The sequence below is a fragment of the Mercenaria mercenaria genome, unplaced genomic scaffold (assembly GCF_021730395.1).
Source record: "Mercenaria mercenaria strain notata unplaced genomic scaffold, MADL_Memer_1 contig_3159, whole genome shotgun sequence".
Classification (NCBI taxonomy): Eukaryota; Metazoa; Mollusca; class Bivalvia; order Venerida; family Veneridae; genus Mercenaria; species Mercenaria mercenaria.
Genome location: NW_026461273.1, coordinates 40,662 through 54,990, shown reverse-complemented (window position 1 = coordinate 54,990; position 14,329 = coordinate 40,662). Strand labels below are relative to the sequence as shown.

Genomic DNA, 14,329 nt, shown 5'->3' with positions numbered 1-14,329 from the left:
ATTTTCATGTGGACCTTCAATATAAGAAATTATGGGTGAAAGGAAAGTTCGTTCCAAATTGAATTTTAAATCAGCATATCAAAAACATGAGAAAAAAGAGATATATAGATTTCAGTCATATTATAAGCTGACATGTTGATGTAATGCTGCTATAGAAATTTGGTTAATTTCAGAGTTTGTTATTGTAGAGAAAAAGACGTTTTGTCCTATGTACTTAGTTCAGAAATGTTCAACTTTTGAAATTAAACAAGTGTTCCTTTTCATTGATTCTAAAACAAAATTTTTATCTTAGATCTCAATTATTGTTTGTGCAATACAAATTCAACTACTATAATATATAACAAAACAAATGACCTCAATATGTGTTGAAACATATATGTACTGTTAAGTATGGAAGTGGCCTACCCCCATAGAATTTAGTGGAAAATGCCATTTTCTACAAAACAAATTTAAGAAAAGGAAAATTTTTACAGAGTGTCATTCATCTCAATTTATCTAATACTTAAATCCAAAATATTGCCATTGGAAGTATTTCAGTGAATGGTATGCATCTTTCCTGTTTTCTTTTACATCTCAGTAGTATGGCAATTTGTTTCACCGTAACGGATTTATTTACAACCTTAACCTTTGTAGCCTTCATTGCGATAATTGTGCAGTTATTGGCCTCGTTGTCAGTAAATATTCATGAAGATAAATATACAATAGATACGCGCGTAGTTGGGTTATCAATCTATATTTTGGCGTATGAAAAGGAGGACTTATCTGTAAGTTGTTACACATTGATGTTGGAGTGTATGTAGAAGATAAAATGTCATTTGCAGAAGGTAAAATTTAAAGCTATTCGTTAGTTTATACTAATTTATTTTAGCTCAGTTGTGGTGAAAACTTCACGCTTACTTAAACCACTGTTGAATCCGCTTCCTGGAAATACCAGTACTGGTAACTTGGCAGTCACCTCAATGAACCCACGACTCCTGGGTTTTGTATTCGACGTATAATAAGACTGTTAATCTAGATTATTTTGTTTCTACACCGTTTTTTACGCAACTTGTGTATTTTTGAAGAAAAGAAAACTCATTTTGTATAAAAAATATGTATATATACCCTTTTAATTAATTATTGCATTTTCTTTAAATCGTATTTATGTACTTAGGTTCAATGAACTTTTCCGATGAGGACGAAAATGAAACATCGCTCAGTGGTATTTTCGACTTACTTGAAAGTCCAGACTGTGAATCTCCCGAAGTCATACTACTCATAGGAAGAAGTGGAGCGGGAAAGAGTGCCTTAATCAATACACTACACAAGGTCTTGACAGGGAAATATTATCCAATTGCAAAACATGGGAGCGGTAAAGCATTAACTGTTACTATGGAACTGAACAGGTTGGTTGATTTCCGTTTAAAATGTTGGTCTTCATAAACTGTCGCAGGTGTTTCAATTCAGCAGGTCTATATATGTAGGTAGATAGAATTTGTACATTAAAAAAGCAACACTCCAGCGCACTAAAACCATTAAGACATGTTTTAAGACTTGTGTGCATTTATATGTATACGCCCCTGGTCTACACTACACATTGCAACTGGTTCAGTATAAATAATTATAGGTAGCTATATATTCTAAACGAACAAATTACACCACAATACACCAGACCGACAGACCAATATATATATAATACGGCTAGCAGTACAGATCACTTGCCCCAGATCAGAAAGAAAATATAATTACACGGGCTATACCCTACCTTTATGAGAACAATGAGAAAGCCCATTGCAATCGTCATTTCTCATCTAAGACGCGAAGTTTGGCCAATGATTGGTAATTTATTTTCCATCTAACACATGTCACATTTTGCAGTCTTTCTTATCGTAGAGACAGTATATACATATAAACAGGGAGAGTTTACGAACTAATCATTACCACAATATACCAGACCAATTACGGCAAAGCAGTACAAACGAGCGTCCACATGACACAATTAGTCCACTCACCCAATGGCTCAACGATTGAATATATACTCAAATATCTGTTAACATGTCTCAGAAAGCAGGAGTGACATTTTAGTCTTTTACTGATTTGGACCAGAGAAGCTATATTTTCTCTCTCTGAATGTTGACTGGATCACAATGTTACACTGAATAAGGGATATAATAAAATTCTGATCAGTTGGCTTTCCCAGATGATACAAAGATTCATTATAAGTTATTATATAAGAAGAGAGTTTTTTTTTACAAACTAATCTCCACCACAATATACCAGACCAGTTCGAATATCCTTTCGAAGTAAAGAATGCCTCCAGAAAGCAGTAAGGAAGACATTCAAAACGTAAGTTGACATTTGATAATTTTAGATACGAACATTGCGGAGCTCAACTGCATAGGATATCCAACGCATCAAGGAAAGAGAGAATGAATGACACAATACGAAAATTGCCACACATCATAGACTGCGCGGGACTCGCAGATGAAAATTCATGGAAATTACGTGAACTACTTGAACTTTTGATAGGAGGTAAGATACTATAAAACACGTATATTTTTACGGAATTCCGTTAGGGACATCTCCTTTGAATGTGATGAAATGAAACGCGATACTCGATAGTACGATGATCGCGTTATCACCGTCATACTGTCGTGTTATCACCACCGTACTGTCGAGTTATCATCATCGTACTGTCGCGGTATCACGATCGTATTGTCGCGTTATCATTACCGTACTGTCGCGTTACCATTCTCATGCGGCCACTTTATGGTTAAATGTCAACTTGCCTGTCAGTTATATCTAGGTACTTGAACACCATAGATATGAGAAACTAGAGACGTGTTCCTCGATAACGAAAACGCGATATCCCGATGGTGAAAACGAGACAGTACGATGGTGAAAGCACGATAATATATCACATTATCATCATCGTACTATCGTATTATCGTGTTTTTATTATCGTAGTATCGCGTTATCAGCATCGTAGTATCGCGTTTTTGTTATAAGTTTCGTGATTTCGCGTTTTCATAATCGTATTATCGAGTTTCGCGTTTCAGATCAACACATTCAAAAACGATGTCCCTTATGGAATTCCGTATATATCTGCCATGCATTGTTCTAATTTAACACATTAAATAAACCACATTGACACTATCAACATGATCAACATTATTTTGTATGTAACGCAGTATCTTTTTATATATTCTTACTGCTGATAAAAAAATAAATAAAAAAATATTCAATAATGTTTGCCTTTCAACGACAATTGTGCTCATGCCTTGGCTGCGTGAGTTTCAAGGAGAAAAGTTTTATCAGTATGAACTTTATAGAAAGGACAGTATGTAAACAACATCCGTGTTCTGAAGACTCAGAGGAGGGCTTGTAACCAAAATCACCCTTTATCCCAATACGAAGCAAATCCCTCCTTTACACAGTAAGGAAATCCGTAAAATTATATTTTCCATATGCAGGTTATATTCGTCCTGGAACAAGCATATCGGGTTTAGAAATTATGCAGACGGAATATGGCGAAGGTGGCCTGACAACAGCTTTTGATGTTTCAAACCCTGAATGGAAGGTCACTAAAATTGTCTTCGTGCAAGGGTGTATAGATGCAATTCCAATAAACCTTATCGCATGTTTGAGACAGACCTTGGAAATCGTTGATAAAGACACCTTTACGAGAAAATGTAACGTACCTTTAACCTATCTAATATTTGAAATCAACGCTGAATTTATTGCACTCTCGTAACATTGTGTCAGTTAGTGTATATCAATTAATTGTTTTTATTGTTCCACTTGCATAAGCACTTTTTGTTATTCTTGTCAACGAATTTCTGATGGCCTGGCAACGAAAGAATGCCGGTAAATCCTGTCTGGTCACGAGACTTTAAAAGTCTCAGTGGAATTACCTACAGATTTTGATAAATAGTTTCATTTGCACACATTTTTACAAGTGAATGTAAGGACACTGACACAAATATCAAGATTTGATAATTAGACTATATTTATATCCCATATCCTCGTTTTTAGTTCCAATTATGCCTGCCGTTGCATATTATCAACTTACAAAATGAATATCAGTATTTTCTTTGTTATTGTGCTATATTTCTTTTGAAAACTATTTCTCTGCAAGTTTATCATGCACGTTTACTTTAACATGTTAATATCTCCGAAATAATTGTCATCTAGCGTGAACAAACTCTTGTGAACAAAAATATTTGATTTTTTGAAAACATAACTGCGTTAATAAACAAAAAAGTAGTGTAAGTTTTGATAACATGATAATTATTTTTCAAACGAGGTGTATGTTTTGATACCAGGATCTGTTTCAAGTGATGCAAAAAAGTAAATGTTTTTTCCAGATCGAGTTGGCATCTTTGTGTTGATCACTAAATATGATCTAGTTAAGGATTCCAAAGATATCAATCTTTACGGGAAGGATCAAGACAAGTCAATTAGTCTGACAGATCTAGAGAAGGTCGAGACTGCTCTTGCACAGGAGCTGAACTTCGAGGGAGCCTTAGAATCCAACAGAATACGCTGGGTCAGCTTAACAGACAATACTGGACTTGATAATCCTTATGTGGAAAATATTGCGCTCAGATTTCTAAAAAAGATGATTGAACCAGGGGTACCAGACGTTCAATACACAGAGCCGATTCTGAATATGAGAAAAAAGATTAAACTAAAGATGAAAAGATGGGGAAACGAGTTGAAAGAGTTATTTCTATTGTTGTTATTTGCTGCCTTTATGGTCGCTTTGCTTGCTTTCTGTTACTATTTGCTCAACGAAACCGCGGTACAAAGTGTAGTCAATAATATAATGGAATTTCAGAAAAAATGAGTTAAATAACAGTCGCAAAAACATGCATTTTACGTCCTTATTCTGTTTTTGTTAAATGATAAAACTTTAAGTACAAACACATTTAATGAATGTTGAATTAAAGAAGGATATATCGCTACTGAGGTACATCAAGACTGATATTGTGATAGCGAATTTAGATCAATAAAAAGATCATGTTTAACATATAACACATCCATGCCAAATGATACCTGGCTTCGTTCAATGAATCTTTTTATTAGGAATAAAGAAAAGTGTAACATTCACCAGGCCCAAAGCTCCGGTTAAGGTGGAATTCTTCTGTTAAACAGAAACATTGAATAAACTCCGCCATCCGGAAGGACAAAAAAATAATGATACTGTGTCAAGTTACGGGGCCATATTTTACGTCCGCCAAAGGTACTTGAAGACTTATGTTATGGTTTTTAAATAAACCTATAAAAAGTTTTTTGGTAGCATAAAACACAACCAAGAAAAATAACAGCAGATTCACAAGAAAACAAGGACCAATGTCCAACTAAAAAGCTATATTCGAACAATGCATCCGCCCATACATCACTCCCACGGAATTATCGGTACGTGAAAATGTATACAAATTGCAAAGGCCGAGCACAAACAGAAACATATTCAGTAAAACATAGAAGCAAAAGCAAATTGACACAAACATACATGAAGAAAGAACTTGGTGTAAGTTTATACATGATATAGACTGCCAAATATATATATATATGCATCTTGAGGAAGTCAAAGTATCTTTGGAACAGGAAAACTTCTTAGATTGTACAATTACTTTATTCTTTTCTTTTTTACTCTTTTATTAATGATCTATGATCATTCCAACATGTCCAAGATCCCAACAAAAGAATGTTCCAAAATCCCAGGTAAATATAACGGCACATTACGAAATGAATAGAATTATATATATATATAGTGATGGTGATGATGATGATGTTTAGAAGAACATCTGGTTTCAATGCCTCGTTTCTATTGGTCACTTTTCATAATTAAGTACATTTGCAATAAAATAAAACACTGGTAACTATCTGTTTACTGTTTTTGAAAATGTTAGTTTATTTATCCTAGGGAGCTTCAGTTAATTAAAACTAACAATTCGGATACTGATGCTTCATTTTTAGATTTACATCTCTCTATTTATGACAATATTATACATACCAAAATTTATGACAAGAGGGATGATTTTAATTTTAGTATTATAAATATTCCCCGTTTGGATTGGGATGTACCTCAGGCTACATCTTATGGGGTATATATTTCTCAATTAATCCGGTTTGCCAGAGCGTGTAGTCATGTCAAGCATTTCAATGAACGTGATCAATATATTACTAGTAAACTTCTTCAGCAAGGCTACCGTTATTACAAATAGCGTAAATATTTTGCTAAATTTTACTATCGTAATTCTGATTTAGTTTTAAAATTCAATAGTAATTTAAAGACACTTCTGCGAGAAGGTATTTCTAAACCCGTTTTTTTATGGGGATGTGGTTTACAAACTTCGTAAGATCTTGGGTCATGGTAATTTTCCAAATGTATTTAGTAAAATTATAAAACGTTTTATTAAAAGAGGTTACGACCCAACTGTTTTGAGACATACCGCATGTTTAGTGTTCAACCCGTTTAAAGTTGGACACTACGCTTCCCTCTTTGATTGTGTCTGACGGAAGAGGGGGAGGCCTCTATGATGAGCAGTTTTTAAATCCTACCAGGACTGAACTGTTTTGATATCTGTCTTCTGGCCTGTTTCGTCGGGCCCTTAAGGGTGTTTCTCTTGTTGCTCTGTCTTCTGAAAAGGCATTGAGTACATACGTCTTTGGTTCTAAAGGTTTGCTTTTTATATTTTTATACACGAGCATTTTTGTGTTTTACATGCCATGCCTTTTTGTTTCCATTACGTGTGTTAGAGATTCACCTGGAGGGGATTACTTTTATTTACACTATCCCGTGTCTTTGGAACATGGTGGGGGTAAGAGTTAGGTTGGGTGCGCACCACAAACCGGTTTAAGCTCCCCAGTGGTGTTTTTGCCACTGACCGTTCCAAGGCGGTGCCCCACTGTGTTCCTTTGTTTGTTCGTTTTGTCCTAATGTGTTGGCTTTGTGTGTGTGCGCGTGTATGTGTGTGTGTGTTTGTGGTGTGCGCGTCAGCGTGCTGTGGGTTTCATTTTGGGGAGGCTGCGTTTTTGGTATGTGGCATTCCCTGGTTGATATTTGTCTTTGTTTTTTCAGCTTGTTTGCGCAGTAAATTCCTTCTAATGTACCGGCTACCTGAGGCATAACGACAACAGTTATCGTGGAAGTGGTACTATAGACACTGTGTTAATTCTTGAGTATGTATCTGTTGACAATTCGTTCTTGAAAGAATTATGTCACAAACTTTGCCCAGGATTGCCCATCTTATACAAACAGCAGATATGTCGGATGTTTCCATTCGCGATGTAAATATCGAATTTCTGAGGCTGATACTGCTATACATGTACATGATTTTACCTATCTTATCACACATTAACGATTCCCATACACCGCCGGCCGTACACTGGATTGTAGGGGTCTGTGTATGATGGAGGATATAGAGGATATTAAATAATGTAACTGTAGCCGTGTCCATGTATGAATTTTGTCCGGCCGTATTGCGTACTACTACGCCATTTGCTACGGATGCAAAATACAACACAAATGTCATATACAGTTACATCGATAAATACTATTTCTTCCTCTAAGAATTACCATGAACTGTTTTAAAGATATATGAGAATGATTATAAACCAGTCTGGTCTGAACTGATAAAATTCTTAATAAAATATATTAAAGACATTGACTGTATGTTTAATCGAATAACCGTTGCGTACAAATTATCAATTCTAACATCACTCGATTCGATTTCCAGTTAAACAAAGAAGGAAATCAAGCTCTGTATATTCTGTGATAAACAACGATTGACGCGCGGACCGGTAAGAGAGAATTATGACGTCAATTATGACGTCAAATTGCCGCATGACGTCCGATACATTATTCCTCGGGTAAATGAAGTCCAGCATAATATTTATAAAAATATGTTAATGAGCATGTCAGAAGTAAAACAATCAATGCCTTCTTTGATTTATCGTCTAATTTACCACGGCTCATCGTTCAGATGCTTCAGTATTTGACCGCTCGGGCTTACGCTCTCGTGGTTCAATTCCTACGCATCTAAACTCTGTGGTAAATTAGACGATAAACCACTCGAAGGTCTTGATTGTTTGTTAATTCTAACACGACCAGCAAATAACCTACATATATGTAGAGTAAAATCTATCTCGGGTTATTCTGCAATAACCCAAGCGCGTGCAATGACGTCATCCGATCCAGGTGCGTAGCACGGTCGTAAAAAGTAGTTACCATTTTTTCTAACACTGTTGATACTAGTATGTCGTGTCAGAATCGAAATAACTAGTTCCCAAGTGTGATTTATCGTACTATATAACCCGAGTTTTTGGTTCTAATGCGAACCAATATATCTACCAGGCCTATGGCCTTCGTGATATATTCTTACGCATAAGAACTAAAAAAACGGATTATTCTACGATAAAGCACGATTGGGAACCTATCATTTCTTAAATAAATAATACAAATCATATTCATTCACACATTAAATTGGTGTTATTTTTGACAGTTCGTTTACAATGGTTTACTTTTCTACTTACAGTGGTTCACATGCTATTTTGATAAGATTGCCGATGTCATGTTGTCGAGCTTAAGCGTTCTGGCTGTTAAAACATCTTGTAGAATATGTAATGTTTGTATCAATAAATCATTGTTTTCGCCATGTTAAGAATTATTATACTAAATTAGTATAACGTTAGCGAAGTTACCTGATGAAATATTGTTGCACGTGGATTTGAATAATCTCCATCTGAAGTATAACTGTATCATATTTGAACGATATCTCAAAATAGATTCATATGATTACAAAAGTATTCCATACATTTGATATTTCTTTTCCAGATGAATATCTGTCAGGTTTCATTAGATACTATAGAAACCTGTATGATTTTATCCCAGTTGTTTCGTGTAATTTTGCAGATTTTTTAAAGTTTTAATAGGACTATAGATAACTCTTATAAGAATATAAATGCAAATGATAAGAACGCGGTCTCCATTAAAATCACATACACTAGTGTTTTGTATTCAAAAAGATCAATTAGAATTTTTCAACGGCACGGTTCCATGTTTACTACATAGAGAGATTTCGCCTGTGAAATAATTATTATTCTATAATGTACTGTTCTGTAGATTATAGAATAAGAGTGAGTTCACAGGAGAGAATAGAACAGAACAGAGAATGTATAAATGTAACATGACTTACCCCCTTAATTAGAAAGCACCATATAAACCAACAGAACAGCCAGTGTTATTGGGAAACATCATGTTGCTGTGGTTAACACATACGTTTTTCTTCACATAGTTCTGATAAATTAGGTTCAATACTTCGGCATCTTTTGTTTTCTGTCTGTCATCTTTCACCGCACCTTTCCTCTTTTAGTTTCAATTTCCGGTAGTTTAATGATTTCATACACACGCGTCTCGTGGTCTCCAAAAGAAGCGTAATCGCCGGAAGTATTTATATAGAGGATATTTGTTTGTTTCAGTGACATATCAATTTTATTTCACAAGTGAGCATCAAAAACTGATATTTTCACGAATTTTTTGGTGCTCACGAGTGAAATAAAATTGATATTTCACTGAAACAAACAAATTTTCTTTTTATATCATGAGTAAAACTCTACTTTTGTTGCATAGTCTATAAAATGTCGAAAATCGCGGGAAAGGTCACCAGAAAGCTTAACACAAATGACGTCATTTTAACGACGTCATCGTCATTATGGTCTCCGGTATTCATAACGCTCGGTATATAATTTGACTTCAATCGCGACGGATGACCGGAACTAGTTCGGCAAAAACAGTGAAAAATAAAAATGATAATCTACTGTTTCAAAACTGTGGATTATCACAGTGACTTTTATTTCACTGAGAAAACTCTATAATTCACTGGAAAACATAAAATAAATACATGTCTTTCAGGTCTGGTTACCTCCTGGTGAAATGTTTGCACCGTATAGTTTGATTTAACCCCGATATTTCAAAACATCATGATATAAAAACAGGGCAATTCGAGTCCTTGTTTTTTGCTTGATCCTTAAGATCATTGTAGATATCATATTTTCGTACAGAAAATACCCCACAATTCACGTGCTGATTAAACGTTGAAAATGTTTTCTACGATCTTGCGAAATAAAATGTATGGGTTCGAGTTTTTGATTTTTGAGAGAAAAAAATACCATGAATAAGAAAACCGCAAATTTTAAAGCTGAGTTTATGCGCAATTCACGTGCAAACAATTCTATCTTTATCGATTAATGCTGTGACACTATTTATGGTGGCATGGCATGGTATGTCAGCCATAGGTTTATTTTAGGTTATTTCTAGTTAAAAGAGTGCAAAACTACCTTAAGGTAAAGAAGGTGTAATGAGCGGGAATTTCAAAAACAAATTGCATCCTTGATAACATGTTTAGATAATAGCAAAAAAAAAAAAACTGATCTTCACCCGATGTACAATTATCAAAAAGGTCAAATGCACACTTTTTACGCAAAAAGCGTCCAAAAATCACGTTTTAGCCGTGCCCTAAATAGCTTGACGTTGCCGTTTTAACGGCGATTAATTTGGTTTCGGGCGTCCATTTAATTCAAGAAGTATTTCTTTTTTCTTTTAATATAATGAGCCCGTTGAAACCTATACGGTATGTAATTTTCAAATATGTTCTCCGGCTAGTCGCCGACGGAAAGCTTACTTTATGCAAAAATCATGCCAAAATCTTACTAGGAAATCATTGTTTTCTAGCGGAATTATTAAGTAGTGTGTAAAAACTGTCCCATAAGATTAAAAAAAAAAACAAAAAAAAAAAAACATATTAATTTATTTTACTGTAATATGAGCGAAAAAATACGGGAGTCTCCGACTTCGTTGTATTGTCTTAACTTTTCCCCTACCCCCATTTTCACGCGCACATTTTGTGCATTAAAATTTCACAAAGAATTGTTTGAGTTTTAGGGAAAAATAAGTTAATCACAAAAGAGTTTACAACAAAATAAATTTCATTTTAAGCGTATTATAATTTATATTTGTAGGCCATTTTCCGATTTCTTTCCATTCTTTTTTGTCACACTTAGCGTAAAGATTAATGAAAAAAATGATACTTCTTGATAAACATTTTACTGCTCGTTCTCTCTTCCATAGATTTGTATTAATTTTCTGAAAAATGTTCCTAAATAAAATAAGATTTTAAAAGTCCTTGACTACCGAGTTCATTTTCATGCTACGGTGCTATGAAAATTGGGAAGTTTAAGAACAGTTAAAACGGTCTATTCTCCGCGTTTTTCAATCAACGTCACATTGTTTGTTTTGTAGGATCTATTTGCAGCCTTTATTGAACGGTGTGTTGCATTATCAACTGGTTTCAATCCGTTTAAACTGTTTGATAAATAGTTAAATACAATTTTACCAGAAATCCGGAGATGCTATCTCGAGCCGTTCAATGAAGTGGGAAAGTTGTCAATTTCTTACGGAGTATACTGGTTAGAAACTATAAAGACAGGTTGTGTAAGCAGACCGCCGTGACATAATTGAAGGTTATTGAGAAACGGCGTAAATCTGACATTAACTTCATGTCGTTTTGACTGTGCATATTTCGACCAACTTTAAAGTCAGAATTAGCCGGGAATAATTAGTTTGTTGTTTTGGTTTTATACTCATTCTCCATTTTAGAATTCGTCCTCGAATTCCAGTAGTTTGAAACTCTGCGGGACGTTCCAAGGTATCTACGCCCGTTTTCGTCAACATTTTATGTTTTAAAAGCACTAAACACTCTTTTCCCACAGTAACTTGCAACTGATCCATTGAAAAACATTAGTCACGGATACGAATAGGGTGACCGTACCGTGACTGTACTGGACACCAAACCTATGACTTGAATGGCGGGCGAACGCTCTAACCAGTGTGTCATTAATACGCAAAACCCGGGCCCTAGGTCTAAGGTCAATATCACAATTAGAGGCCAAAGGTCAGATACAAAAATGACTTTGTCCGGAGCATTTCTTCTTCATCCATAGAGGGATTTTGATGTAACTTGGTACACATGTTCACCACCATCAGACGGATTGTCATGAGCAAGAACCAGGTCCCTAAGTCTAAGGTCAAGGTCATACTTAGAGGTCAAAGGTTAAATATAAGAATGATTTTGTTCGGAACATTTCTTCTTTATGCATGGAGGGATTTCGATGTAAGTTGGTATAAATGGTCACCACCATGAGGCACCCTTGTTTTTAGAATTACGTCCATTTGTTTACTATAAATAGATTATATTGTTACTTTTTTATTACTGGCGGTAGGGAAAAATCGAGACCACTTTCTGTGGTACAACATTCGTGTTACATCGAATTCTTAGGTGTATTTTGACCTATCTCTACCTGGTAAATAGTTTTGTGTGGACTTATAATAGAATTTTTGTTTTAGGATTAATTTCCCTTTGTTGTTACTATAAATAACTTATATGATAACTTTTTTTATAATTAGCCAAAAAATTCCATATGAAAACAACTGTAGGTTTTTATATATGCAAATTTTAATCCAATTGTTTTGTTATAACATATTGTATATATAGTATGATATTGTTCATACATCATTGACAGATATAAGTTCATTAAAAATTAAAAATTAGATGCCTTCCAGTAGGGGACGTTGTATTGCATAACAATACTTCATTCACTTGTTCTTATTGACTTTTTAATTTTTTTTTTTTTTTTTTTTTTTTTTGATAGTGCTGTTTTAAAGAGATTCTGAGCGATCATGTTTCGAGGGATCCGAGTTCTTAATTTTTTGCGTAAAAGTTTGGAAACGGCACAGATCTTTCATATTTTATATTTCAGTTCATTCATATCACCCGGTTTTGTTTCAAGCTAAAGTTGAAAATGACAGCGATTAAGCGGCTATATCCAGCTACAATACTCACGTTATTCAAATTTGAAAAATATACACATGCTGATAAAAACGGTGGATTTTTTTTATCTCAGTGTTAGATATGAATACGGTCAAATGCTGACAAAATCTTAGCAATATTTTTACTTTAAACATAAATAAATATATATATTTCTTTGCTTCAAGGCGTTCATTCTAGCTTTGATGGAAAAGAATATATCAGAAAATATATTAAAAGTAGGCAGTAGTTATACCAACTCCTTTTTTGAACTACAAGTAGATATTTAATTGTTTTAAATATGACGAAAAGCTTGATGCGGAATGAAATATTTTTGTTCTAAAACACCGGCCCTATTGAAGATTCACGTTAATTACGTAAAATAAAATTTTGAAATATACAAAAGGAATTGTTTATATAAGTCATAGTGTCAAATAAGAAGTGCGACATTTAGCGTTGGTGTTGCGACATATGACGGTGGGTAAATTTTTGCGACATTTAATGTTAAAGGTGCGACATTTAGCGGCAGATGATTTTGCGACTTTTAGCGGTGGTTGAGACATTTAACGTCAACCTTGCGACATTTAACGGTGGTTGCGACATTTAGCGGTGTTGCGACATTTAACGGTGCCACATTGATAACATATGGATCCAGAATTGTAAAGGAACGTTACTGCAAGGTGTTCGACTTTAAGTTAGTAAATTACGTATTTCAAAATTAATTGGTTAATGAAGAACATATTCCTGGCAATAATGCTCTGCCGTAAAATACTCAAGTATTCGTCAACATTTGGGTATGTTACACCTTAAATGGTAGCAACGCATTTTGGTAGTGACTACCAAAATTCGGCCGAGTTTTGGTAGCGACAAAATGCGTTGCAAAGGTACATATGATGTGTTAAGGATCATCGAATGAAACGTATTTTCCCCTTTACTTTGAGTTAGTTTACGTGGCTCCCCTTTATTTAGGCTGCCGGAATCCTAAGGCGGTACACAATTGTTTTTTCCTGCTTACAGGGGTGCGTTTTTGTGCTTGTGAGTCTAAAGCGGTGCCCTACTGTGTTCTTGTATCTTGCTTGTCTGTTTTTCTATGTTAGTTAGTTGTGTGTGGTTGTGTGTTTATCTTGGGACATGAATGTCTGCGCTATTGTGGTTTACGTTGCAGTGTAACTGTGATTAAGGAACGTAGCATTCCCTTTGTATATTCATCCTTGTTCTACTTTCCCCTTCAACTTCCACCCCCACCCCCACCCCACCCTTTCCCTTTTTTTACCCTTTACCACTGCCACCTCCTCTTTCTATATTTGGCATAAATTTATATGTATTTGTTAGATGGCTCTATGCTTCCGAGAAACCTACCCTTACCTATTATCTTTGGTAGTTTTTTCTACATCAGGGGCTGTGCTCATTTTTACATTACGCACAAAAGAGAGATAAAAGGAGGGAATGTTTTCTATAAAATGGTGGGGGAGATGGTTCGG

At 34.9% G+C, this 14,329-nt stretch overlaps 1 protein-coding gene across 1 annotated transcript; it reads left to right on the top strand.

Moving 5' to 3' along the window:
• The first annotated feature begins 572 nt into the window (after nucleotides 1-572).
• Nucleotides 573-5,759, top strand: LOC123560161 (uncharacterized). Its single transcript, XM_045352415.2, has 5 exons — nucleotides 573-824; nucleotides 1,154-1,385; nucleotides 2,351-2,511; nucleotides 3,453-3,671; nucleotides 4,347-5,759. The coding sequence occupies exons 1-5, from the start codon at nucleotides 809-811 to the stop codon at nucleotides 4,826-4,828; spliced, it is 1,110 nt and encodes a 369-aa protein (XP_045208350.2). The 5' UTR covers nucleotides 573-808; the 3' UTR covers nucleotides 4,829-5,759.
• The last annotated feature ends 8,570 nt before the right edge of the window (nucleotides 5,760-14,329 follow it).